The sequence below is a fragment of the Benincasa hispida genome, chromosome 9 (genome assembly GCF_009727055.1).
Source record: "Benincasa hispida cultivar B227 chromosome 9, ASM972705v1, whole genome shotgun sequence".
NCBI classification, from domain to species: Eukaryota; Viridiplantae; Streptophyta; class Magnoliopsida; order Cucurbitales; family Cucurbitaceae; genus Benincasa; species Benincasa hispida.
The window spans coordinates 89,513,637-89,539,325 of NC_052357.1; the positions used below are offsets into that span (position 1 = coordinate 89,513,637).

General features: G+C 35.7%; 1 protein-coding gene across 3 annotated transcripts; it reads left to right on the plus strand.

Annotated features, from left to right (window-relative positions):
- Positions 1-1,108: 1,108 nt before the first annotated feature.
- Positions 1,109-25,404, plus strand: LOC120085618 (alpha,alpha-trehalose-phosphate synthase [UDP-forming] 1). Of its 3 annotated transcripts, XM_039041694.1 has the most exons (19): positions 1,109-1,338; positions 8,811-8,966; positions 9,957-10,425; positions 10,545-10,642; positions 10,813-11,201; positions 11,503-11,617; positions 11,746-11,847; positions 13,132-13,282; positions 13,982-14,070; positions 19,600-19,648; positions 20,811-20,911; positions 21,836-22,023; positions 22,471-22,588; positions 23,228-23,404; positions 23,482-23,604; positions 23,702-23,789; positions 23,886-24,016; positions 24,118-24,216; positions 24,889-25,404. In XM_039041694.1, the coding sequence occupies exons 3-19, from the start codon at positions 10,038-10,040 to the stop codon at positions 25,267-25,269; spliced, it is 2,787 nt and encodes a 928-aa protein (XP_038897622.1). In that variant the 5' UTR covers positions 1,109-1,338; positions 8,811-8,966; positions 9,957-10,037; the 3' UTR covers positions 25,270-25,404. The 3 variants fall into 3 exon arrangements, with proteins under 3 accessions (XP_038897622.1, XP_038897623.1, XP_038897624.1); XM_039041695.1 differs by lacking the exon at positions 8,811-8,966; XM_039041696.1 differs by lacking the exons at positions 1,109-1,338; positions 8,811-8,966 and adding an exon at positions 9,194-9,529.
- The last annotated feature ends 285 nt before the right edge of the window (positions 25,405-25,689 follow it).

The following is a 25,689-nucleotide window of genomic DNA, read 5'->3' on the forward strand; positions in this document are numbered from 1 at the left end:
AAAAACATTATTCCATGAAAAACACTTATAATTAAATTAAAATATGTTTTGGAAGTATGGAATGAAATAAAATTCTCTTACAAAAAATAATTATTATCAAATTACAAAATAAAAAAAGTATAATTTTTCTTTTTTACATTCAAACCACAAACTACATAATTACTAATACACTTAAACCAATTGAGCTCATTTTGATAATTAAAAATTTATATTATCATTAAAAAAAATATATAGTAGATCATTTTTTTTAATTTATTAGGAACTTGTTAACAACGTTTGGAATGTCGATGGAAATATAGATAAAATATCAACATAGATGTATATTTCTATTTTTTTAAATTAAAACAAAGGTTTAGACTAATAAACGATAGTTTTTAAAAAAGTTAAAATGTTTATTATTTGTATAATATTTAGTGACATTTTGTTGTTTACTTTTATACTTCATGATTTTTTTGCAAAACCATGGAAATGTCAATCAATCTCTCATGTTGATATTTGACCTATGAAAATGTAAAAATATCGATAAAAATATAACTTGTATATAAAAATTTAATATCATATCTATTAGATATTTTAAAAGTTCAAGAAAAAATATAAAGTTTAGAACTAAACTTGTATTGAACAAATAATAATAATAAGAAGAAGAAGAAGAAGGAGGAGGAAGATTTTCAAAAATAGAAAAATAAAAAGAAACTATTTATATAAAATAGTAAAATTTAATCATTTTAGATTTCTATTAGTTTCAATAACGAATACACATTAAACTTTTATCGGCCTTTATCAATGATAGATTTCTCTTAGTTTTTATCTTTAATACACGCTAATAAAAGTTTATCAATGTTTATTAGTATTTTTTTTTACTATTTCTATAAATAATTTGACATTTTATCTATCGATAAAAATTTTCGTAATAAGAATAAGCTTTTGTAAAAAAATGTTTGTGATTATAGTATTTGTTATAATTTTTCAAAAAGTTTATGCTTCATTTGCTCACAATTCACAAGCATTTCCACCAAAAAGAAAAAAACATAAATAAAGAAAAATAGAGAGCCAAAAAAAAAAAAAAGAAAAAAAAAGGCGAACAAATTCCCTTCATATGATTGGACGCCATCAAAGCTGATCCTTGCCTTTCCCATCACCAAACGGACACACTCACGTCCCACGCACACAACGCCGACGGAATCAAATACTCTCTCTCTCTAATTCCATTTCCATCCGCTCTTCTTCTTCTTCTTCTTCTTCTTCTTCTTCTTCTCTGTAATTTGTTTTCAGGCTGCTCTCGAAAGTCTCTTCAACAAGCTCCAGATTGCGCTACCATACGTGTTCATACGCCTCCAGGTAAGTCGTTTTCATCGATACTGCTCTACTCTCACAGCGTTTCTGTATCTGTACTTCGTATTTTCTGCGTTTTCTGTTTCTTCAATCATCAATGTGTACGTGCGCTTCTGTTGCATGCGACGCTTTCGTTGCATCTCTTGTTCTTCTTTCGTTCTTAGAACGATTTGTTTTGTAACCGACATGGTTTCTGTATCCGTGAGTTGTTTTGACCGATTCTGTAGTGAGTAGGTGGTGTTGTTGTTGTTGTTGTAGTACTGTAGATCGTTGTTTCGGCTTCTTTTTAGTTTTGAACCTTTTAGTTTGGAGAAAGAAGAAAAGTAAAAGACAATAAAGGAAACGCGCTGAGATAATATATTTTTTTATATTTCTGTTTCCGACGGCGAATCTTTCTTTTGCGTTTTCTTTTACTGGACTGCATTTCCTTTTTGTGTGTTCTTGGCTTTTGGAATCGTTTTGTTCTGTTTAGTCATTTTGAGTTTCTAATGAATCGTCGTCTTTCTTCTGAGTTCGGGGCTGCCGTCGCTGAAGCTAATTCTCTATTTACTAGGATTTGATTGGTCGAATCGGGTTTAATTTTTTCCCGCCATTTTTTTCTGAGCCTAAAAGCCTTCCCGCCTTTTGTTCATTTCATGAAAACCTTTAGCATAACATCAGGAATACAATCTATTTGTCCGGAAAATTTGTTACGGGTCAGACTTTTCCGGGACTATGCAGCACAATGCTTATGTCTGCTCAATGAATCCAAACGGAATTTGGATTGATTTTGTTTCTCTTTCCTCTCGCTTATAGAAAAAAAATTAAATAGTTGAAAATTTGTCTTTATTAGTTTGCTTGATAACCGGGAACAAAGAGGAAAAGGTTGGACTATTGAGGGTCTAGCAGAATCTTGTTTCCGGACCTTGTATACTGTAAAGCATATGAAATTAATGACGAGACTCGTAGATTTTTTTTTTTTTTTTTAAAAATCCGGTTACCGAGTATCCTGGTTCACCACCATCAAGCTGGGAAATCGAATAAAGTAATTACTGTATTGGTTAAACTTGAAACATGGGCAATCTTGAGAAGACTCTGTTTTGAAAATCCCCAAGGAATTATCCGAATTCGTCAAGCTGGGATACAACTCTCGAGAAATATCATTTTGGTTAGCGTGAGAAGTCAGCGTCAAAATATCATTTTGTATTTGGCCAAGTGGGTAGTTGGATTGCTTTTTTTTTTTTTTTGGAGCATTTGGATTGCTAATAGAAGCACAAATCCCATTGGATCCAACTAGTAATTTTATTTCAAAGAATTTCCTTAACATCATGGTTCGTGGTCATAACCAGAAACTTTAGGAAATAAAGAAAATAAGGCGTTCTTTCCGGCTAATTATTATTAAGCTTGCGTAACGTGTGGTTTGGGCGAGATTTTATAAGGCATATACAATGTGCGGCCATGTTATCGAAGTTCTCTTTCTCAAAAAAAAAAAAAAAAAGGAAATAATTTTCAATTTTTTTGGGGAGAAAATATTGGACATATGAGTTCCTGTATGTAAACCTCCACTATCTGGAAATTTGAGGGCTCTATTTTCCGAATCAAAACTTTCGGTAAGTTGTCAAAATGTGCTTGGGATTTGACTCTATGCAGGCCATTTCAGCACTTCTTTCTCAGGGAAGAAAAATGTTAAAAGCTGCAGAAAATTGAGAATCTTTCATTTGTAAAGTGAAATTTGAGATCTCCTACTGAACAGTACAAGAGACTGACATTTTTTTAGCACTTTCTTTATAATTTCCTTTACCCCTGTCACATACACTAGCCTAAGCAAGGTACTGTCCTAGTAGCTAGTTCCGTGCTTTTTTGGGTTTGACTACATAGCTGCCCAGAAACGAATTGTCATGATTTTACAGTTTCAGTCTGGTGTGATCTGAAAGCCCACCTGCCATCCACCCCGAAGAAGATTTAACTGCCCGTCCAAGGAATATTACCAGACTAAATGGTTACCATCATCTAGTGGATGAAGTTGGCCAAAGGACAGAATATCTTTTATTTTGGGACCCTCGCAAATTCTTTTCATGGATGAAGAAATTATGGTTCCTTCAAATTCTCTCACTACAGTATGTATTTCACGGGCTCCTACGATTAGATTCCCATACCCACTGACAATAGCAATAATTCTACTCCACTTGCCTTCATTTACCAGAGAAAACAAGGCTGCAAGCCAGTCTGTTCAGTCAACTTCTGTCTTTGAAGCATTCCTTAGGCCAATTGTCAATTTTAGTCACGTGCCTGCCTGCGCCTGCCTTTTGAAAAGGTCTAAGGAAGGACCATATGTCTTCTTTTTCTTTCAAATAGATATTTTGAAAGATATTCTGATGTTTATTCGCTCTTTAGAAGATGCGACGGGTTTAATACCAACATCGAGTTAGTCCACTGAGATTAGTACTTCTTTCTCTCAACCTAAATTAGAAAAAGTAGCTAGCAATTTGTTTGACAAATATTCTCGACTTATGATGATTTTTTTTTGAGCTAGATTGGAGTAGACACTGTTTGAATGTTGGGCAAATATTAGGACTTAAAAGTAAAAGAATGTATTGGTGACTCATATTAGAAATTAGGACAACGATTATATTGCAACTTTTATCCTACTTTTAAAAGGATAAAAGAATTTTTTAAATAAAAGGTAAAGTTGGAACGTTGATCTTATTCTTTGTAAGGTTGCAATATTACCATTAACTTTTCATAACGTTTTAAAATTATTTTCGGAGTAGAAAATTTATTATAACATCGGACAAAAAGTTGATGTGCATGATTGTCATAGTTTTAAGGCTTAATCTAAGGAAGCACCCTAATCTAGGGATGACAACGAGGGCGGGGATGCACTCCCCATCCTTGTCCTCGTAGAGATTTTTAATCCCCATTCCTGTCCCATTCTTCATTTTAGGGGTTCGGAGTTGGGGTTGGGAATTCCCTTAGGAAATTTTTTTTGCTTTTTATTATATTATTATATTATTTTTATTATTTAAAATTAACTAAATTTGGTATTTACATTGAAATGGTAAATTTTAGGTAAGAAGTTAGTATTTTTATTAATATATATTTGTTTGAATTAATAATTAAAAAAATATTTTAGTGCTTTTTATTGTGAATTTAACAAAAATTGAATTTAATTATAATAAAAAATTAAATTTAGAAAAAAAAATTAACTAACAAGCTAATGTTGTAGTAGTTTATAATATATATATATATATATATATATATAGATTAACAATTAAAAAAAATTGGGGTGGGGGTGAGGTTAGGATCCCCGCCCCTGATCGAAGTTCTGATTTAAATCTCCAGTTTGACTTTCGTATCCGGTCAAATCTTGGATTCCCTGTTCCGATCGGGTCGGTGACTCATGGGGAATTTTGGTATTCGTACTAATCACCTTCATGCATTTAAGGTCACCACCAAATTGATTTTCCTCAAGATTGTAAATGATTATGTTTCAATGAAAATTTTTAAATCACCAATCAACCCAAAAACTTAAGTTTATAGATTATGGTAAATTCTAATTATATCTATATTTTAACACTTTCTCTCACTTATGAGCTTGAAAATTTGTAGAAGAACCAACAAGTAGAAATCAATATTAATTAATAAAGAAATAATATTATAGAAATTTAAACACAAGTTTAAACACATGACTCTTGCTCTAATATTATATTAAATTACCAATTAGACTCAAAAGTTTAAGCTTATGGGTTAGAAAATTTTAATTTATCTAACACTTTAACAAAAATGTTGAAAACATTTACCAAGTGTAATATTGGAGTATTATTGAAATAAAAGACAAGTCAATGTCGTGTCCTTTGAGGAGATTGAGCGCTTGGCCATGTTAGCCAATGTCATGTCCTTTGAGTGGTGTACGCGTTCTGCGAATGGTATGACCTACCGTTGGCTCGTGCATCTAATTCTTCTTCTGACTCAGAAGATGTGGGTGGGGATTCTCTTTAGATCCCGAACTGGTTTTCCTCTACTCTTGATGGAAAGGTTTGTGTCCCTGTTAGTTTCTTAGAATAAAAGTTCTTTAGAAAAATAAAATAAAAAAAAGACAAGCCTTCTCCCAAAAGTGTACTGCATACAATACATAGTCTCATACATGGTCCTAGTCTTGAAGATGAAACTATCACGTTTTCCTTCATTTCCGTAGCAATACACGTTTTCCTAAGAAATCATCAAGTCAATGTCGTCTCTCAATTTTTAATTTGTTCCAATTATTGATTCGGTGTTGTTATTATCAATTCATTGTAAACAAAGAAATTAAATATGTATTCATTTGAACTTTGCTAAAACATGTCTCAAGACATGTTCCTGGGTTCAGTATCTTAATTAGGGAGAGAAACAACATAGATCCATCAAACTTTGAGAACGTAAAATATATAAAATCTTGTCACTGTAAGTTTGAGGCGTTTGAGACGAGGAGTTGAATTATTTATCTAGATAATTGTTAGTTGTTTAATGAATATACTTTTTATTCACGAGTCCACAAACTTCTAAAACAAAACAGAGTCGAATTAATAAGATTACACTTCCAACTCTTACTCATTGGGCAAATATGTTGTAGTGTTTTGGGAAATTTTTTAGTTTACGGTGGTATCATACTTCTGAATTCACACTATAAATTTGCCTTCAATTTGTATTCATAAATACTAGTGGACTCCACATTAATGTTAATAGATCTCAGCCTATTTTTAAAATCGTATTGATGTGACACACATTAACTGGAGGTCGTATGACAAATTATCTATACTACTGTAGTATAGAACATTTCATATAGTGTTATACCCCACATGTTTGTTAATAAATACATTTTTGGAAAATTTTTACGGATATAAAAAATGTCAAACTATTTAAAGAAATGTAAAAAAAACAACGATAGTAATAGGTTTCTATCACTAATAGACACTAATAGATTTCTATCTGTCTATTAAAATTTTACTATTTTGTATAAATAATTTTTCTTATTTTTCTATTTTTGAAAATTCCACTAAAAAATCTAAGGATGCCAATTGTTCTTTTGTTGCTTAACTAAACATGCTCTTCAACCCTAATTAGAGGCTGCACATCATTTCCTTTCAGTGTTGTTTTGGTTTAATTCAAAATATGTCATGATTGATTCGGTTCAAACGACAACCTTTTTCTTTTCGGTGCTTCGAATTAATTGTTTTTGTTGTCAAAGTCAAAACTTCGAAAACTTTTCATGCATTTGATTTCAAAAGCTCCTCAACTATTCTGTGCCCTACTCGGACGGACAAAGTGTTCTCAGTTAAGACTTTTTTCTTTGTTGTCGTTTTGCTCTGAAGATTTTCATTTTCCTCATTTGGATGTCACATTTAATATTGTTCATTTCACTTCAATTGCTGCGAAAGTGGGTGAAAGGATAGGGTGCTTTCTAACTTTCTTTACTTGCAAATGAGGATGATTTTTCTTTTTATTCCCTAGAGAGAATAGATCACCAAAACTTTTATTTACGCTTTTCTTCCCATGTGATTAGGAAGAACAAATAGCCCTTAATTATGAAAATAGTTAGGTTTATCTAGACAGCAACTATCTTTATATATCTTACTAGATTGTCCAATTATAATTAGATATGTGGTAAATTGATTAAGAAGATAAAGATTTATGAAGATGGGTACAACTTGAGATGCACCCAACTCACAGTACTACAGGGGGGATTTGAGTGGTAAAATCCCAATTTTCTTTTCCCTTAAAGAATATAGCATCCCATTATCTATTATTATGCTGTGGATCACTTTTTGAATGGCATTAGCCATTCTATTTGCACCATGGGTCACGCCTCATGCCCATCCAATAAAAATGTGGGCAGTTTTGGACATGCATCGTGGGGCATGCAGTTCACTTTTTGGGTCGCAACGTTTGTGCGTTGAATTTCTAGAACTAGTACAGTAATGTTGACTGAATTGATTAAAGCACGTTTACATTTTTTATAGATTTGAAATCCTATCAAATTTGGTGGGTTTTGCCTTGTTCAAAACGTTCTTTGAACTTTGTTTTCCTGTGCCCGCGGTGAATTTACTCAATCAACCTGGCTCCTAATCCTATTGACTTAGCTGCCTCGCATGATTTAGGCAGTCCAGATTGACATGCGATGATTGGGCAGATGTCAAAGAAAATAGGATTCATTTCGGAAAAAATTAAATAATAATAAAAAAAGAAATCTGAAATTACCGAGATATTGGGGGTTTCGAGAAATTGGTTTCAGAATAAGAAAAATAATGGAATTGTTATCGTATATGGACTTAAATGTGAATAGTAGTCTTCTTCTTCTTCAAAAAAAAAAAAAAAAGAGTGAATAGTGTAACTTTTTCAATTTGTTGGCTTCTGCAAATGATACTAAAGTTTTAATAATTTGTTTTCAGTTTTGTAGTGTCGTCTTGTATGAACAAATATTAACCAGATTGCTTGTTTAAAAAATATTCACATTTAAGGAAAATTATATAATAGTCAACTTCTATAATCTATAGTGTCTGTATTCAAACGCAGAAATTAAAAGGTGACACATCCCATACGTAGCGGTCAATTGTCTGTCAAAGCCAAAGGGGCGAGAGAACGCATTTTGAAAATAGAAAAATGTGTGAAATGAAAAAATAGGGACGTTTGGGGGTGTAGTAAGTGATTACAATAGTCTGTACTCATGGTGAGACTATTTTGCTCAAGCTAGAAAATAGTAAATATGATAACATGGAGGGAGAGAGAGAATGAGAAAAAAATAGTAAACAATAAATACGGTAATAAAAAAAGATTTTAATTAGTAATGCTGTAATTTGTTGTAAATTATAATAGTTGAACATGTCAACTTATATTTGATATGCCAAACATGGAAGGGATATAATAACCCACTTCAACTACTTGAAGTTGGGCTCAAACAAACAACTCCTAAATTCATCTCTAGTCTATTCTATTAAAATTTTCAATCATAATTTGTCACTTCCTACATCTTTCTTTATATATTTTAATTAATAATTTTATGTGATGAGGTTGAATAATCCTCTTATGAATTTGTGTTTTGTAAATTAAAATCGAATTCTAAAAGAACCGTTGAAGTTGTAATATAATTTACATTCAACTGTCGATGTTTCGTGTTGCAAGAACCTAAAAATCCTCGGTTTTGTTGAAGAAGTCTGATTATTTTGTTCATTTGAGTCGAACTGTTCAGAGTAACGACAATAATATGGTGTTGTTGCACCATGCATGTTGCCCAAGTGTGTGGTGATAGTTTCATCTTTGTCAGTAAGTCAAGAGTCTAGATGACATTCGTATTTCAATCCTTAAATTTTACCCCTATACTGTTTCGCTCATACACCGATGACGTTATTTGACTGTTCATTGACCCTTTTTGGTACGAATATAATAGTGTAAGAATCTGGGAGTATCATTTCAGTTTCGCATTCTGCACAATAAATTTAGTTTTTTTTTTTTTTTTTTTGGTTCAGATTACTCAGAGCTCAGCGCCTTCACTTTCTTGAGAAAAGGGGGTTTTTTTCCCCGGTGGAAAAAGTGCCTCTTTTAAATACTTGAGATCGTTTGGACGATTTATCTATATTGGTGGTCATTATCACTCCTTTCTTCAAGTGCGAGCTAAGTTTCAGGTCTTTTTCAAGACTTCTGTTCATCTTATATTGAATATTATTGCCAAATCAAAGGAAATTGGTTTGAATTGATTCGTTGATTATTGGTCTAAATGATTAAAGGTTGACTGAAAGTGAAACCAAAAGCAGTTTGTGATGAACAGAAAAGGACTCTTATGCCCAATGGAGCTTAATTCATCAAGTGTCTCTAGACTACCTTACACTTTATCACTTAAAAACAATATAAATTTTGTGTTTTACGGATTTGGATTTTATGCTATTATCATTATATTGTTCTTTTTGCTCTCTCTGCTTTCTCTGCTTTAACATTAATCCTTTGCCTTACCTGCATGGCTGGACAGCTCTACGTATCCTATAAAGCTTACACGAGGATCATGCTGTTTCCTCGCTTTTTCTCTGTGTGATAGTTATCGGTTATACAGATTTTGGAGATTTTCCCTCTTGTTCTCACTAATTCCCCTCTCCACTTTCTATCTGACTTCTTGTTGAACAACCCGCTTTCAATAGGATTGATAGTTATCGACCATCATTTTTGTTGCAGAAGTTCTTCTGTCTAATCAAGAGTTTGATCTCTTTCTCTTCACTTCTGGGATTATTTTGTTTTGGTACTTCATTGTTTCATTTTTTTGTAAAACGCGTCACCATGATCTTCTGTTCACTGTTCTTTTCCTTCGCTAACTCGAAACTCAATACTCAATAACTCTTTTTGTATTTAATTTAATATTTCGCATTGTTTTCATCACAAGTCTTCAGAAGAATTTTGATGATAATATTTGGTTATTGGAGATTGCTTGCAAGGGATATTTAAAATCTTGAATACTGTGGTAGACCCCATTTTTTTATTATCTTTCATATGACTGTTTTCTCTCATCCATTTTAATTTTGTTGGTAGCTGTGTTATCTTTTCTTCCCACTTGTTAACAGTTAGGAAGGCTGTGTCGGGTGGCATTACTACTTTTAAATGGCAACTTATTGCTTATTAAATTGTAGGACGTACTGTGCGATTGCTCTAAAAAGGGCCGAATTGCTCTCAAACTGATACTTGAAGGGGGTAGGCTCTAGAGTAAGCGTATGCCTGGGAATAAGTATAACGGTAACTCAAACGATATTTCAGACCGTATACCAGGTCGAGTGGAAAGGCTCTTGCGAGAGAGAAAGCTAAGGAAAAGCTGTAAGGATTCATATTCAAACGAGGTAAACGACTACAGTAAGGAGTCTGAACTAATTGAAAATGACCTTCATTTGAAAGAAGAAGAAACCATTGGAATTCCCTGTAAATTTTCGGAAGCTTCTGTAGCCTCAAGGATCTTTGCCGAAGGATGTGACAAGCAAGATGGAAAGCCTCCCAGACAACGGTTGCTGGTTGTGGCCAATAGGTTGCCCGTCTCTGCAGTTAGGAGGGGTGAAGATTCCTGGTCTCTGGAGATTAGTGCTGGAGGCCTTGTGAGTGCGCTTCTGGGTGAGTGGTTCTTATTGCCTGATTTTAATTGTCTTGTTTGCCATAATTGTCTTTTGCTTTCTTGATTTTCGTAATTTTGAATTGTGGAAATAATGAATTCTCGATGGATTTATTGAAAGGCGTGAAGGAATTTGAGGCGAGATGGATTGGTTGGGCTGGTGTGAATGTACCAGATGAGGTGGGACAAAAGGCACTGACTGAAGCTTTGGCTGAAAAGGTACGTGTATTTACGGCTCATTTGTGATTGTGTGAGAAGAGAAAGATGCAGTCCTTAAAATTTCTAGTACTCGTTGGTGTTTTTTGAACATTTATGAGATGGCATTCAAGTGTTTCAGTTACCCGTATTCAGTTTAACACCCCTCACTTCTGAATTCTTGTTACTTGCAGAGGTGTATCCCTGTTTTCCTTGATGAAGAGATTGTTCATCAATACTACAATGGCTATTGTAACAACATTTTATGGCCTCTGTTTCATTACCTTGGCCTTCCTCAAGAAGATCGTCTTGCCACCACCCGTAGCTTTCAGTCTCAGTTTGCCGCATACAAGAAGGCAAACCAAATGTTTGCTGATGTGGTTAACAAGCACTATGAGGAGGGTGATGTTGTTTGGTGCCATGATTACCATCTTATGTTCCTTCCAAAATGTCTCAAGGAACATAACCGCAAAATGAAAGTCGGCTGGTTTCTCCATACACCTTTTCCTTCCTCTGAAATCCACAGAACCCTTCCATCCCGATCAGAGCTTCTGCGCTCAGTACTTGCTGCTGATCTGGTCGGGTAAGTTTCTCAGCCATACGAATCAAAATTTTTTGGTGATTGTTTTTGTCACCATAAAAAGACAAGTCAAAGTAGATGATTATAGAGCTCTTGTACCCCTATATACAGCCAGGAGTATAGCATGAGAGTTCTGTATCCTTCCAACCTTTTCCAAGAATAACGATCATGATTTTTCATTATAGTTGTTTTTAATTAATTACACTTTGGATAATAACTTTTGAACACTTGAATGTCTTATGCTAACGATTATTTTATTTTATTTTTTTGGTGTGACCTTTCTGTGATGGCTATAATTTTGCAGCTTTCACACATATGATTATGCTCGTCATTTCGTAAGTGCTTGTACTCGTATTCTTGGACTTGAGGGTACTCCAGAAGGAGTTGAGGACCAAGGAAAGCTAACACGAGTGGCTGCAGTATGTTCCTGTTACTTTTTCATAGTGATTCTTGGATTGATGAAGCCTTTTATTTCCCCTTTTCTTTTTAGGAACTTGTTGGTGTCAATCTTAACCATGCCTTGTCCTTTTTATTTTTAAATTTTCAGTTCCCTATTGGTATCGACTCGGATCGATTCATACGTGCCCTCAAGATCCCTGAAGTCCAGGCACATATTGAAGAGTTAAAGGAAAGATTCAAAGGTCGAAAGGTATATATAACTGTTTTAATCCACAATGTGGTTGTTATTTGTCATACAAAAATATCACAGTAGATTTTCTGCATTAATGTGTGGCATAAAATCTAAGGACCAAGTCAGGATTTGCCTATTTGACATCGTGGTGGGAAGTAGTTTCAGTGTTGCATCGATTCTAACATAGGATTAACCTACCTTATTGTTCATGTTTCCACTAGAAGAGGAATATATACAAATTTACAAAATCAAATTAGATAAAAAGATCTAGATCTAAGACGAGTAGTTAATTTCAGAATGTAGTTTAATGTGTTTGTCATAAATATTCCATTTAGTTTTTTTTACAAACTGTTTTATGCAGCTCCATTTGAGAAGATGTTTTTCTTTTTCCCTACTTTGTTCTTTTGTATATTGATTATAACATTGTTTTTTTCCTCAACTTCATATATTAGATGAGAAAAAAGGTCAACAAACAGAGAAAACTTCAAATTGTCACCAGTTTCTTAGAAACTTGGACAAGGAATTATAAATTTTCCTCTCTTAGATAACCCTTTTACTAAGTTAACTCTTAGCCAATTTTAATATTGATGAAACTTTTTAAACAATATGGACTAAATTGAAAAAAGACAACGTATTTTTAGTTTTTATTATTTGGATATTCACTTTAGATGGACTTCTTTTCTTTAAATCAGTTGACATTTTGTATTGAATGAGTTCAAACTTTCGTTTGTTATGAAATCTTCTTCCTGCTGTTTGTTGTGATCACTCTCTGAACTGGCCTGCTGGTACTAATAGCAGTGTAGATTTTTACTGTTTTTAAATACATCACTCTGTTCTCTGGTTTTGTCACCTGAACAAAGTTTTAGTGTGAAGGATGCCTACTGCTTGATCTTAAGTAATTATTGACTTGGCCAGGAATTCATTTGGGTTTCATTCGACCATGAAAAGCTTGAGTTTAGTTTAGTGTTAATGCTTCTAGAGTTTGTGACTCAATTTGATCGGTAACTCTTACTACTATTTTCTGACTACACTGTTCTCAATCGTCTTGTATTTCTACTTTTGAGAACCTTCCATCAGTGCCACAGAAAATATTTATAATGATGAAAGATATATATAATTATTGGTTCTTAGCCGATGATCTTTTGTTTGGTTCATTAGGCTGTTCAAACTGCATTATCTCAGTCCTCTCCATGAAAGCAAACAAGTACAACTTGGTTTATTCCATTCTCAATGATGTCAGTCAAATTTTCACGTCCATCAGTTGAACTTTGTCTTATTCTTGCAATTGTTTCTGCATTGCAGGTCATGTTAGGGGTTGATCGTCTTGATATGATTAAAGGAATACCTCAAAAGATATTAGCATTTGAAAAATTCTTGGAGGAAAACCCTAATTGGCGTGATAAAGTTGTTTTGCTGCAAATTGCAGTGCCAACAAGAACAGATGTGCCAGAATGTATGGTTGTTTCTCTACACGTTTTCTATTTGAATGTGCTTGTGCGGTGCTAGTATAATTAGTAGAAGCTCTGGCTGAATTAACTGTTAGCTTCAGTTTCTGTTTGGGGTTTCAGACTATTGCAATCCTTTTAACTTCAACCATCCAGTTAGATGAATTATAAGGCATTCATTGCCACAATTAAGCTAACTGCTCCCAAAGCGAGCATAGCTCAACTGGCATATGAGTGTATTAGTAATCACGAGGTCAATGATTTGAATATCCCTACCCCCAATTGTACTAAAAAAAAAAAAAAGCTAACTGCTGGTCTATTTCATAAATAGAACTTTATGGCTATGAAAAAAGTTGGTTTCTTTAAAATGTACTGATAAAAATGAGAGAAGAAAGTGGATATATAGTTTAAACTAGATATGTTCATGTAAATATTGGTAGTATAGGTCTTTTCTCCCATTCTTACTTTGTTTATCTCCTTTCTCCAGGACTGTTTAAATTATTAGAATATCCTGTTATTCATTCTGCACCATGCACGTGTCTAACACTCCACAAAATAAACATGTACTTTTGGTAGATTATTTTCTTTCAATATTACATGTTTTCTGGTCTAGTCTATTTCTACTCTTGTTACATATAGAACTGTATAAACCAGATCTTTAAGCACTTCTAGATATCAATTATATGTTGTATCTTGTGTTCTTACAGACCAAAAGCTTACAAGCCAAGTTCATGAAATAGTTGGATGTATTAATGGGAGATTTGGAACATTAACTACTGTGCCTATACATCATCTGGTTTGTCCTTGATTTCTTTGTTAACTACTGTCGTTTTTTTATTCTGTTTGGTGCTTGAATTTCCTCAAGATTGTTAGATGTGAGCTATTTATATGCTCTTAACTTCTCTAGGAACAATGGTGGACATTGAATTTGTTTATGATGCAATGGTATCGAGATTAAATGGTTGGGTAATAGCTTGGCTGGTTAGGTTTCTTTTTTTTTTTAATATCCATGAGTGTCTGAGCTAGCTTACGCGCACCTCAACTAATCTCACGGGACAACCTGTCTGACCTTACAACATTTGAGTGTTAAGAAAACTCATGATATTAAATCCTAGGTAGGTGACCACCATGGATTGAACTCATGACCTCTTAGCCCTTTATCAAGGGAATGTTTCTGTTAAACCCTCTGTATTATACACTTACAAAAGGAGGGCTAAAAAGGGGACTTCACAAGGGATACAGGAGAATATGCTCAAGGGACACCACCTACTGAAGCCGTTAGAGGAGAATATCACCGAGGGACTAGAATTAGGCTATAAAAAGAGAGTAGGGGAAGGAATGAGGTAGGGAATAATTAGGGCAAAAGCTGACAGAAGCTTTTAGGAGGAGAGGACTACCAGCTCTCTCGGAAGTGCTGGTTTTGCTATTCCTTTTGCTTCCTTTGTTTTCCCTTTTTGTTAGTATTTATACCGGGATCATTCTCTTTGATTTCTCTGTTGAGACTTTTATTTCAATCAGTAATATTACACTATCAGGAGCTACTTTTGCTCCGTTTTGTTTGCTGTCCTCGTTGGGTTATTTGAGTGCAGGAAGGGAACATAACAAATTGGTATCAAAGCCGTCAATCCTGGGGCGAACTAGATTGATGGCGCAGAAAAAAATGGAAGAAAGATTGGAAATCAACGAGAAGGAGATAACTCACATGAAGGAGATGCGTTTGGGACTCTGTCAAAGCATCGAGAAACTATTGGAAGAAATTCAGGAGAATAGTGCCGTATGCAAGGGTGAAGAATCTGGGATCTTTGGAGGGTCGCGACTCAAGCTCAAAGGGAAGATTGATGAAGTGGAGTCGTATGTGAATTCGGTGAATGGAGGCACTGATAAGAGCAAATATAAACGATTGGAAATGCCGATTCTCTTGGGGAAAACCCGAAATCTTGGGTCTATTGCACCAAGCACTATTTCGAGATCTACGAGCTGAACCACGTGGAAAAAGTGAAGGTGGCGGTGGTGAGTGTTGCTCCTAATGAAGTCGATTGGTTTAGATGGAGTCACAATCGCAAAGCCATCACATTCTAGGAAGAGTTGAAGAAGAGAATGTTCAACCATTACCGCCCAACGGGAGAGGGTAGTTTGGGGGTGAGGTTGATAAGGATTAAACAAGATGGCACCTAAAGGAGTACGTGAAGAAGTTCGTGAACTACTCAGCCCTTTGCCAGACATGGCTGAAAGCGTTCTTCGAGATGCTTTCATGAATGGGCTAGAATCGGCTTGCAGGCCGAGGTTATTAGTAGACATCCATCGACCTTGGAAGATTGCATGCAAGAGGCCCAGTTGGTGAACGATAGGAATGTGGCCTTTCAATTGGTCTTATCTGAACTTGGCGTGGCTGAGCCAAGTAAGAAAGAGGCCTAAGGCGTGAAAAAAGACAACGCGACAGGCGATAAGACTACGACAAAAGGGATCAAAACCCTAATGATGAGGCAGATTTCAATTTCGATGAAGGCAACCTACGGGAAGAAAGAGCCACCCGTGAAACGGCTATCTGATAGTGAATTCAGGGAGAGGTTGGATAAGGGCCTATGTTTTCGTTGCAACAACAAATACTCCCCTGGGCATCGTTGTAAGGCAAGGGCTAACCGTGAATTGATGCTGCTTATTATGAATGATGAAGACAAGATGCAAGAAACAAAGGTTGGAGAAGAAGGAGCACCACCCGAGTTGAAGGCAGTGGAAGTCACTGAAAATGCAGAGATACCGTTATGTTCAATGTTTGGGTTCTCAGCGAAGGGAACGATGAAATTAAAAGGGACGATAAAAGGAAAGAAGGTGATTGTCCTGATAGACTATAGGGCGACAATTTTATTCATAGGAAAATTGTGGAGGAACTGGGTCTGCCAATTACTGGGAGCAACACTTTCGGGATGGTGATTGGTAACGGAACTTCGATCCAAGGATGGTGATTGGTGATTTTGCGTGGACTACCGGAAATTAAACCAAGTAACCATGTCAGACAAATTTTCGATTCTAGTGATTGAGAAGCTGCTGGATGAGCTACATGGGGCGGCCGTTTACTCCAAACTTGATCTCAGATTCAGATACCACCAGATAAGAATGAGGGACAACGATATTGAGAAAACAACATTTAGAATACACGAGGGACATTATGAATTCTTAGTAATGCCCTTCGGGTTAACAAATGCTCCAACCACCTTTCAATAACTTATGAACCAGGTATTTCGTCCCTTTTATGCCGATTTGTACTAGTGTTTTTTTTATAATATCTTAGCGTACATCCTTGATATATCGACTCATGAGACACATTTGGAGTGGTCTTCAATGTGCTTCGGGATAACAAATTATATGAAAACCGAAAGAAATGCATATTTTTCCAACCGAGGATTCAATACTTGGGACATTGGATTTCTCAGCAAGGAGAGGAGGCCGACGATGAAAAGATAGTAGCGATGGTCCGATGGCTCAACCGAGGAATGTATCAGAACTGAGAGGATTTTTGGGCCTCACTAGGTATTATAGACGGTTTGTACAAGAATATGGTAACATTGCAACACTGGTGATGAAGCTATTACAGAAGAATGCCTTCAAATGGAGCGAGGAGGCTACCAGAGTATTCATGGAATTGAAGAAAGCCATGATGACTGTTCCTATTTTAGCCTTGCCAGATTTTTCACTGCCGTTTATTATTGAAACCGATGCTTCAGGATACGGAAGGGGGTTGTCCTCTCTCAAAATGCGAGGCCAATCACCTATTTCAGTTAGAAGTTGTCACCAAGAGCCCAAGCAAAGTCGATTTACGAACAAGAGTTGATGGTAGTCATGATGGAAGTTTAGAAATGGAGACATTACTTGTTGGGAAATAAATTTACGGTGATATCATATCAAAAGGCATTGAAATTCTTGATCGAGTAGAGGGAAGTTCAACCACAACATCAAATATGGTTAACCAAACTCTTGGGTTATGATTTTGAAATTTTATATCAACCCGGACTCAAGAACAAAGTGGTTGAGGCTCTATCTCGAGTTTCCCCATCAGTTGACTGCCCCGACTCTATTAGACGTGGATGTGGCTCCTAGGGAAGTTGAGAAAGACGAAGACTTGTAGAAGATCATAGCTATCTTGAAGGAGGATCCAGATGGGAAACACAAATACCAATGGAGAAATGGTAAATTACTGTATAAAGGAAGACCGGTTCTCTCTTGATCTTCTTCCCTAATTCCATCACTTCTTCACACCTTTCACAACTCGGTTTTGGGAGGACACTCAGGGTTCTTGCGAACCTATAAGAGGATGAATGGAGAATTGTTTTGGCAAGGCATGAAAATTGATGTTAAGAAGTATGTTGAAGGCTATGAGATTTGTGAGAGAAACAAGATGGATTCTCTATCGCCAGTGAGATTCCTTCAACCTCTCCCTATTCCCAACTTGGTTTAGGAAGAACTAACGATGGATTTCATCGAAGGACTTTCGAAGTCTGGGGCTACAACTCAATTATGGTGGTTGTGGACAGATTGAGCAAGTATGCTCATTTCATCAAACTCCAACACCTGTTCTCCGCAAAACGAATAGCTGATGTATTCATTGAAGAAGTGATTCGCCATCATGGGGTACCCAAATCCATAGTGACAGATCGAGATAAGATATTTTTTAGTCACTTTTGAAGGAGCTTTTCACAAGGATGGGCACAACGTTGGAGATGAGCACGGCTGTCCACCCTCAAACGGACGGCCAGACTGAGAGAGTCGATCGATGTTTAGAAACCTATTTGAGATTTTTGTACAACGAACAACCAACCAAATGGAGCAAGTGGGTTGTGTGGGCTGAATTGTGGTACAATACCACCTTTCACACATCAATCAAGACTACACCATATCGAGCTGTTTTTGGTCGACCACCCCCTCCACTGATCTCATATGGTGAAAAGAGAATTTGGTGGTGGCACAAAATTGCATGAAGAAACAAGCCGATCTGCATCAGAGAGAACTACAATTTGCAGTAGGGGACGAGGTATTTCTGAAACAGACAGAGGTCATTGGCTCAAAAGAAATGTGAAAAGCTGGCCCCAAAATTTTATGGCCCCTTCCAGATCATGGAACGAATGGGGGAAGTGGCATATAGGCTAGATCTCCCCCCAGAAGCTTCAATACACAACGTTTTCCACATCTCTCAACTTAAAAAGAAATTGGGACAGACCCAACGAATCCAGCATCAGCACCCGACATTGACTGAGGAGTTTGAGCTCCAAGTAGTACCGGAATCTGTTTTGGGAGTGCTTGGAACAGGGGATTGGTTACTAAAAAATGGCTAGTCAAATGGAAAGGCCATCCGGATAGTGAAGCAACTTGGGAATCCGTATATGCGATGAATCAACAATTCCCTCAACTCCACCTTGAGGACAAGGTACAAATCGAGAAGGGCAGTATTGTTAAACCCCCTATATTATACACTTACAAAAGGAGGGGTAAAAAGGGGACTTCACAAGGGATACCACCTGCTGAAACTATTAGAGGAGAATATGCTCAAGGGACACCACCTGCTGAAGCCGTTAGAGGAGAATATCACTGAGGGGCTGGAATTAGGCTATAAAAAGAGAGTAGGGGAAGGTATGAGGTAGGGAATAATTAGGGCAAAAGCTGACAGAAGCTTTTAGGAGGAGAGGACTACCAGCTCTCTCTCGGAAGTGCTGGTTTTGCTATTCTTTTTGCTTCCTTTGTTTTCCCTTTTTGTTAGTATTTACACTAGGAATGTTCTCTTTGATTTCTCTGTTGAGACTCTTATTTCAGTCATTAATATTTACACTATCAGAGCTACTTTTGCTCTATTTGGTTTGCTGTCCTTGTTGGGTTATTTGAGTGCACGAAGGGAAAACTTTCCATTAGGCCAACCCATGATGGTTAGCTTGGCTGTTTAGGTATTAGTGGTGGAATATAATAGTCTCTCAATTCCTGTATCGTTGCCTCATTTCAACGCTTGGTTCCATGATCAAGTAAAGGAAAATCATTGTCACATCAATTTTGAAGTATAATTAACTTTATTTCTTGGACACGGAGATGCGTGATGAATACAAATTGGTTTTATTTTACAGCTTCTGAATTTTCTTCAGTGAAAGGGATGTCATTTATTCAATCTAGATACTTCTTTTTTCGGAAAAGTAATCAAACATGACTGCTTAATATGATATATCTTCGAGTAAATCATGTTTGGCCATTTTATTATCGTTATAATGCCATTATACCAGCCATAGTCAAATTTCTTTACACGTGGAGACTTTGCAAGACCTTTAAACTAGTTTTTATTTTCCTGCAGGATCGCTCCCTCGATTTTCATGCACTATGTGCACTATATGCTGTAACTGGTATTAATTTTCACTCTTCATCCACCAAATATTGATCGTGAAGTATTTCATAGAAAAATGTTTATCTTGACATCATTTGGCAATTAGATATTTTGAGATAGTAGGTATTGCCTATATTAAATAGTAGGTTATATATGTGTTCTAATGCATTAATGATAGGTTTGTCCCTACTGGTAAAGAGTGTCTCAGACCCTAGGTATTCCGAATATGATGAACTCACTAAGTGTGGCACCGAGTATTTTGGGATAGGTCTAGCCCAATACTAGATAATATGGTATGTTTTAATTTTCATTCAGGTAAGAATGTCTTAGGTCCTAAGTGTTATGCTTACTATAAACTCAGTCTTACATTTTGGAATGAAGTAGCATTAACTTGTTATGTGTCTTGGCTGGATTACATATTTGAAAATTTAAATTTTACTGAGTTTTGGAAAAAATGACAGGATGAAATTTTTACGGGTACCTTAATGCTATCTTAAGGTTTCATATCTCTAGGTTGTTGTGACTAAATTCTGAATATTGTGGATGGTGTATGACGTATTCCATCAATGCTTTGATGATATTAATATGTAATTAGTTTTGGCTAGTTTAATGTCCTACTTCAAAGAAGACGGGTCACAACAAGATCTTAACTGATATATGATGTTTGGTGATTGAGTTCAGTTCTGACAAGTCTCTCAGTGCTCGGAATAAAATATAAAATATTGGTTGAATATTTGAAACGGAAATAACCCCCATGGTGAGTCGGTGACTACTTGTTTAGGATTTAAATCCTGAGTTTTCTGACAAGTTCATATGATAAATTGTAGCCTTGTAGGGTGTTACATGACTAATAAATATTGGAGGCCAAGTAGTTGTCCTCGAAGTGCACATAATGCATAAGCAGTGTACAAGACACTTAGATATCAAAATATGTTTATATATATGAACTTAAAATTGATTTGCGGCAGGTCAGTTGGTGCAGGAACACACATCTTTATCTTCTGGCTGTATATTAATCGTTTTTCCCTCTGATTGTAATTGCTTCAGAAATATTGGAACATGTTGTAACTAGGTCACCAACTTTCATTTCATCTGGACTGTGACATTGTTTAATGGATGTCATAAAATGATGCCAGATAAATATCTATGTTTTTACTGACTCTTTATTTGCTCCTCCTTAGATGTAGCACTTGTCACATCTTTGAGGGATGGAATGAATCTCGTCAGTTATGAGTTTGTTGCTTGCCAGGATGCAAAGAAAGGGGTTTTAATTCTTAGCGAGGTAATTCTGAAAACCCTTGGTGGCAATATTATTTGCTGTCGTTGTTGGTTATATTCACCACCCTGAGTATATAATTACCCCTGGTTTTAATTTTAGGCGGGTTCCTCTTGCTGTTTGTTTGGGCCTTTAAAAAAACAATTATTTCCATCTTTTTGAGTGAATGCGTTATTTTCTACTCCAGTAGAAATTTGAGGTAACCTAGGGTCGCATACACATGTTATTCTGATACTTGAATTCAGATTTCTTCAGATTTAGGCATTATGAAATGAACTCCCTGTGTAGTGAAACAAAAGGAGTTAAATTGACGTGATTATTTAATCATCTGTTGATGAGAATTATTGTTGTTATGATTCAAGTGGTTCTTCCTCATGCAAATACTTTATTCTTCTTATGTCTGATGCTTCATATGCTATTTTGAGCCTTATCGTTGTGTTTGGTTTTAAAAGGAACTCAAACAAGTATAGTTATACTTATACAAGGGCATTCGTTATCTGTTTGGAATTGAGTCGACTAAATATGTGGTCTCGTTCTTGGTCTCATTGTTATATAGCTTGGACATTTTTTTAATCTGTTATACCTGGATTCTTTTCCTTGTTTATCTTAATTTGTTGTAACTATTTACATATATTTTTGTTTGAGTATAACTTTTCCATCATGCAGCTAAAAGTTTTTTCTGTGTATTATTTTTCTATTAATGATTCAATGAATATATACATATCTATGTATAATGATATGCTAAAACATGACCTTAGAATACTTTCTCTCCTTTAAATTATCTTACAAAAATTCAATAAGATGAGAATTAAAAGGCACTGGTGGTGAATATAATTGCATGTTTTTTCTTTATAACACACCTAGGTGTTGAATACACTCTGCACTGACATTATAAGTTCTCTTCTTTACTAATTCTCAAGCTTTTTGTAGTTTGCTGGTGCTGCACAATCTCTGGGTGCTGGAGCACTTTTGGTCAACCCCTGGAACATAATAGAAGTTGCAAAATCAATTGATCGAGCATTAAATATGGGTGCTGAAGAAAGAGAAAAGCGCCATAGGCATAATTTTCTCCATGTGACGACACACACGGCCCAGGAATGGGCAGAAACTTTTGTGAGGTATCAGTTTGTGGACCTTTCTATCCAGGACCTTTATTCTCTCTGTATTTGTTAAGTTATTAGTAATTTTGTGAATTCGGAAGCTTTTTGTGAATTGGAGTTGCTGAACATATTTGCACAAGAGGTTAAATCTTACCTAAATAAAAATCTTGAATCAGGTTTATAACGATCTATTGAAATTTGTAGGCACTTATAGTATTTGGCAAGACTATCGTATCCAAAGATGTTATATGTCATCGCCATAATCACAAGTTCTCCCTCCATCTAAAATTTTGCATCTCTGATTGTCATCATGTTGGTTACAATGTAAATTCAAAAGGCTAATTCAAGATGCTGATTATTCTCTTCTGAAAGTTGGCTCGTAGTGGAGTCTTATACGTAGAGATCTGAAATTAATGGTAGTACTAAATACTGGCTGATGCTAACGAAATTTTTATTTCTTTGCAGTGAACTTAATGATACAGTCGTTGAAGCTGAACTAAGGATTCGACAATGTCCGCCCGCGCTTCCATTTGACAATGCAATTAAGCATTATGAGCAATCTACTAATCGATTACTCATACTGGTAAGCCACGTTTGGTTGGCACTGTATAGGTTATCGTAAGAACATTTCATACTCCTAGATCATGTACGCCTACCTAGTCCAATGATAGAAAGTCTGCTTAGAAACCATAGAAATTTTATGTTGGGGTTGCTTTTGCTTTAATGGGTATTTTTTAACTCGTGTCATCCTAAAACTTTGCCCAAGTGTGTACTTGAGACTGGAAGAGCCACATCTAACAAATATTTTCAATATAAAAAGGTGAAAGGATGAAAGGAAGATAAGACAGCTTAACACGAGAAAATGACACTACTCAGATTTGGCAATTGCTGCACAATAACTTTGCTGACTAATCCTGCTTTCTGCTAAATCTTTTTAAGCATCTCGGTTGAATGATGAGAAAATGTACATCTTTAATCGGGTATGATTTATGGCCTGCTTGGATTGACTAGAGAAAAAAATAGTTTTAAAAAAAGTCATTTTTATTTAAATTCTTTTGATGAAAACTATTTAAATTACACTTCAAAAGTATTTTCAAGGTTATTTTGAGTAGTTGTCAAACACCTCAATTTTTTCTAAAATGATTTATTTTCAAAATTAAACACTTGAAAAGTTAAACCGAACACACACTTAACCAACCTCGCTCTTTTGCTCTTCATTCAGGGGTTCAATTCAACATTAACTGAACCAGTGGACACACCCGAGAGAAGAGGTGATCAGATTAGAGAAATGGATCTGAAACTGCACCCGGATTTGAAAGAACCATTGACAGCAATTTGCAACGACCCAAATACGACAGTAGTCATTCTCAGTGGGAGTGACAGAACTGTCTTGGATGATGTACTTCTTCTAGATTCATGTTCCTTTTTTATTTTCACGCCTGTCCTGTATTCCTACTTAACCCAGTGCTTTCTCAGAACTTTGGGGAGTATGACATGTGGTTGGCAGCTGAGAATGGGATGTTTCTACGCTTCACAAAGGGGGACTGGATGACTACAATGCCTGAGCATTTAAATATGGAATGGGTCGACAGTGTGAAGGTGATTAAATTAAAATTATTAGTAAAATGGAATATTCTTCACATCTTATAACCTTGTCTTCTTTTCTCTTTTTCTTTTTCCTTTTTTTTTTCTACAGCATGTTTTTGAGTACTTCACAGAGAGAACTCCCCGTTCCCATTTTGAGCTCCGGGAAACTTCGCTTGTTTGGAACTATAAATATGCAGGTACTTGATATGCAACCCAACCGCCTTCTCCTATAAATTGTAACATGAACGATATAGCTCTTTTTCTTTACTGTTTTGTCTCATCGCCTGATGTAGATGTTGAGTTTGGAAGGCTTCAAGCAAGGGATATGTTGCAGCATTTATGGACAGGTCCAATTTCTAATGCATCGGTTGATGTTGTTCAAGGTAGCCGATCCGTTGAGGTGCGAGCTGTTGGCGTTACCAAGGTCAGTCTTGTTTTCTTCCCTGGATGTTCCCTTCATTATACTAAATGAAATTGTCTCATCTCAGTTTCCTACTTTTTTTCTCTCTCCTTTTTTGGGGATAGGGATCAGCAATTGACCGAATATTGGGAGAAATAGTACACAGCAAGTCGATGACGACTCCAATAGACTATGTCTTGTGTGTAGGCCATTTTCTTGGGAAGGTAAAATTGATCCTTACAAGTTACCCATTATAGAACCCGAGCCTGTTATAATTATTCATCAAGCCATGAGTATGCTCTTTTGTTACCCTTAGGTCACGTTTTACATTCCAGTAACATAATCAATCAATCATAATATAAAAAGTGGGGTCCATTTAAATACGTCCCCAAAAAACTAGTTAATAATATTGTGACAGTTATGGATAATAAAAAAAAATCATTACGATTGAGCAATGGAGCAGTGAACATAGCCTTATTTATTTATTCATTCATTTAAAGATGTTTCAAAGAATGTGATCATTTAGGTCTCGTTTGATAATCATTTGGTTTTTTGTTTTTTAAAATTAAGTCCATAGATACTATTTCTACCTGTAAATTTATTCTTTTGTTATCTACTTTTTATCAATGATTTAAAAAAATCAAGCCAAATTTTGAAAACTGAAAAAGAAGCTTTTAAAAATTTGTTTATGTTTTTGAAATGTGGCTAAAAATTAAATCATTGTACTTAAAGATGCAAATCATTGTAAGAAATTGGGAGGAAATAAGCATAATTTTCAAAAAGAAAAACAAAAAACGAAATGATTACCAGACGGGGCCTTATATTTTAGATTTATCCATTCATGATTGGTACCTTACCTCTTTATTAGCCCTCCAACTTAAATTATTTGTCATCAGGATGAAGATGTCTACACCTTCTTTGAGCCTGAACTTCCATCAGATACTATAGGCATGGCAAGAGCCAAGGGCACCGATGGACTTAAGTTAACAGGTGAGAGAAGACCTTCCATCAAAGTTCCTCTAAATAGGAATGGATCAAAATCACCTCACAATAAGGGCCGGTCGAGTTCGGAGAAGAAAACTTCAAATCATAACTGTGCAAATGGTCGTAAACCGTCACCGGAGAAGATTCAATGGAATGTGCTTGATCTCAAGGCTGAGAACTACTTCTCTTGTGCTGTTGGACGAGCTCGGACGAATGCTCGGTATCTGCTCGGGTCATCAGATGAGGTGGTGACATTCCTAAAGGAGTTGGCAGGTGCAAATGCATTTTCTTGAGACCAATATGCTTTGCTTCTTTGCTTTCTTTCTTCATGTTTATGCAGAAACTGCTGATCATGCTATTAAAAAAATTTGTGGGTATGACTTTTGTTTCATAGTGGCATCAGTGTTATGTTCTCTGATTTGCTTCCTTGCGTTTCGTTCTGTGGTTTCGCTTTTACCCCTCAGCTACTTGATCGATTTTATAGTGTTTCCATAGCGCCGAGCCCGTTTGTGGAAAAAAATATATATAATCAAGTGTTCGTCCTTTTCACCCTAAAGAAAGAAAAAATGAAAATTTTGTTTGAATAGTTGTAAATTATACCCATTTTTCAATCACAAGTTGTCATGTGTTCCTATTGTGATTAAGATGATGCATAGAAATAAGTAGGGGTGTTCAAATAATCCGACAATCCCAACAATCTGGACTACCCAATC

Bases quoted from the DNA above. Each gene is read 5' to 3' on its own strand.
- LOC120085618 (XM_039041694.1), top strand. From the start codon at position 10,038: ATGCCTGGGAATAAGTATAACGGTAACTCAAACGATATTTCAGACCGT. The intron at 10,426-10,544 runs GTGAGTGGTTCT...ATTTATTGAAAG, and splicing joins CCTTGTGAGTGCGCTTCTGG to GCGTGAAGGAATTTGAGGCG. The intron at 22,024-22,470 runs GTATCAGTTTGT...ATTTCTTTGCAG, and splicing joins TGGGCAGAAACTTTTGTGAG to TGAACTTAATGATACAGTCG.